Genomic DNA, 2,500 nt, shown 5'->3' with positions numbered 1-2,500 from the left:
ACACACACTTACAGTGGGATCTGCAGCGCTGCACAGAGGTAGAAGCAGCAGCAGGTTCAGTAATAATTTCATCTTATCCTGAAGGTCTTTGTAAACTCCTGCAAAACAAACAGGATTGTTACACATGTGCATGATGTTTTTGCTCATCTGTTGCTCTTACAAAGTTTAATTGAAATTTTAGTTGTGCTTCATTTAAATATTCTCTGATAATTATCCTTGATGTACAGTATAAGAGTAGCTTAGCTATAACATTAATGTGGACACTGATGAAACACAAATCAGTTTAATAACACTAAAACCTTAAAATACTTGAAATAAACATGACTGAAATTAAATATTTAAAAAACGTAAACTTATTTTATTCCAGCTAGCTGTTTTAAACTGACATTAAATCAAATCAATACAAGACATTAAAAAAACTAATAAAAATTACAATTTCTAAAACTTTAACTTTCATTTTTCAGGTGTAATTAAAGTATTAAAAATGTAAATAAAATAAAAAATACTAAATTCAAAATATTAATAAAAACTATAATGGTGCTTTATTTCCAATGACACTAAAATGACACAAAACAGGCACAAATGTATTATGGCATCAGCAGAAATGCACTGAAAATCTGTCTGCATTTATAAACACAGTTCTGTGGTGATGTGTGGGCAGTTTAGTCTAGAGTTTAATGGCATTATGATCTGTTATTTTCCTTTTGTCTGACATTGTGAGTGTGTCTTGTGTGGAACTACAATAGAGACTTTAACATTTACCACAAAACAAATATAGTTTCTGCTTCTGAAAAGGAATGAGTTACAAACCACCACATCACTCACACACACCATACACTGTGTGAGTGTGTGTGCGCGCGTGCGCGTGTGTGTGTGTGTATATATGCACTTTCTAAATCTAAATATGTATTATTATCAAGTATTTCAGTTTTTTTTAGATTCATTGTGTTTCTCAGAAATGCTCTCTTGTTTTCTGAAGTCACACACAAATATTTGATCACACATGGTGTGTGTGTGTGTGTGTGCGTGTGTGTGTGTGTGTGTGTGTGTGTGTGTGTGTGTGTGTGTGTGTGTGTGTGTGTGTGTGTGTGTGTGTGTGTGTGTGTGTGTGTGTGTGTGTGTGTGTGTGTGTGTGTGTGACTTCTGGACAGGAAGTTTACAGGTCTCTTCCTGTGGCTGCAGATCTTGTAAACACAGATGATGATATTGGTGTGTGTGACTTCAGAAAACAAGAGAGCATTTCTGAGAAACACAATGAATCTAAAAATAAAACTGAAATACTTGATAATAATACATATTTAGATTTTTAAAAAACATTCACAGGGAAGTAAATGCAATTAAGTAATAAAGTCTCTGATTAAATTCTTTGATAATATTCAAACATTTCAAGGACAAAATCTCAAAAGAGTGTCTAGAATACAAATGAACTAGTTTAACCAGCATTCCTCAAAAACATTTTTTACAATAATAAATCATTCAGTGCTGACTGATTACAGTGATAAAATTCCATCAGAAACACACCTGTAGATCTTTATAATATATCACAGGTGTTTCTCCTAAAACACACTGAGGATGAAGACCAAACGAGTCTCTGGTTCCTCAAACTGCCAGTAAACTCACATCTCTAGAGTTGCAGAATAGAAACTGTGTCTCAAATCATGCAATCAGAGTCTGCAATCAGCAGTCAGATATCTCAATATTATGGAAGTAAAATAATGCCAAATGCTTTTGAAACAAAAAAGCTTGTTGAATTGCAATAATTGAAAAAACATGCATTGCATTAACCGTGCTTGCATTTTAATGCAGTGTATTTTTATGGGCTGAAATTCAACATGTCGTATATTTAAGCTGTGAATATTTCCAAAATATTCACTTTCAAAATATTCATTCTGTTTAAAAATAAAACCTATAATATTCGACAGGCAAATCTCGGTCCATTTTATTTGCTTTGCAAATTCACTTCCACAAATTCAGTGGTTCAAATTCGACAAAAAAATTCAACATTTCACTTGCAGGACCTGCAGGATTATCAGTAGAGTACCGATTCATAATCTCCATCTGCTGTTAGTGAAACTCACACGCTTTTTTGTTTAAAAAAAATATTTAGAATTATTTTACTTCCATACACTCTAAAAAATGCTGGGTTGTTTTAACCCAAATGTGGTTCAAATATCGACGATCCCAACTGTTGGGTTAAAAAGTCATTTGAAAATTTAACCCAACAGCTGGGTTTGTCCATATTTGACCCAAATTTGGGTTAAACGGCCCTGCATTTTTTAGAGTGTACAATATGAAGTAATTTCTCATCTAGATCAGTGACTCACTTGCATCTGTTTATTTCTCAGAAAAAACAACATTTGCAACAAAGTTGGCATTAAATGCAAGCATAAAAACACATGCATATAAAGTCGGCTCTCCTGCAGTATAATGCAGCGTTTAGTTAACACGGTTTACATGTTCATTACAGGCGTGAAAGATTCAGGGGCCATGTGGTGCAGGA

The 2,500-nt window shown here is 33.6% G+C and overlaps 1 protein-coding gene across 1 annotated transcript in view; it reads right to left on the bottom strand.

Moving 5' to 3' along the window:
• plat (plasminogen activator, tissue) overlaps positions 1 to 2,500 on the bottom strand; it is a 24,563-nt gene that overhangs the window by 18,524 nt on the left and 3,539 nt on the right. Inside the window, exon 2 of the mRNA XM_077206905.1 lies at positions 13 to 98. Coding sequence (XP_077063020.1) covers positions 13 to 72 — 60 coding nt within the window. The 5' untranslated portion in view covers positions 73 to 98. The remainder of the gene's footprint in view (positions 1 to 12; positions 99 to 2,500) is intronic.

The sequence above is a fragment of the Siphateles boraxobius genome, unplaced genomic scaffold (genome assembly GCF_051911475.1).
Source record: "Siphateles boraxobius isolate OS27281-9 unplaced genomic scaffold, OSU_SipBor_1 57, whole genome shotgun sequence".
Taxonomy (NCBI): domain Eukaryota; kingdom Metazoa; phylum Chordata; class Actinopteri; order Cypriniformes; family Leuciscidae; genus Siphateles; species Siphateles boraxobius.
Note: the sequence above shows the minus strand (reverse complement) of the source record. Positions and strands in the feature narration are given on the sequence as shown.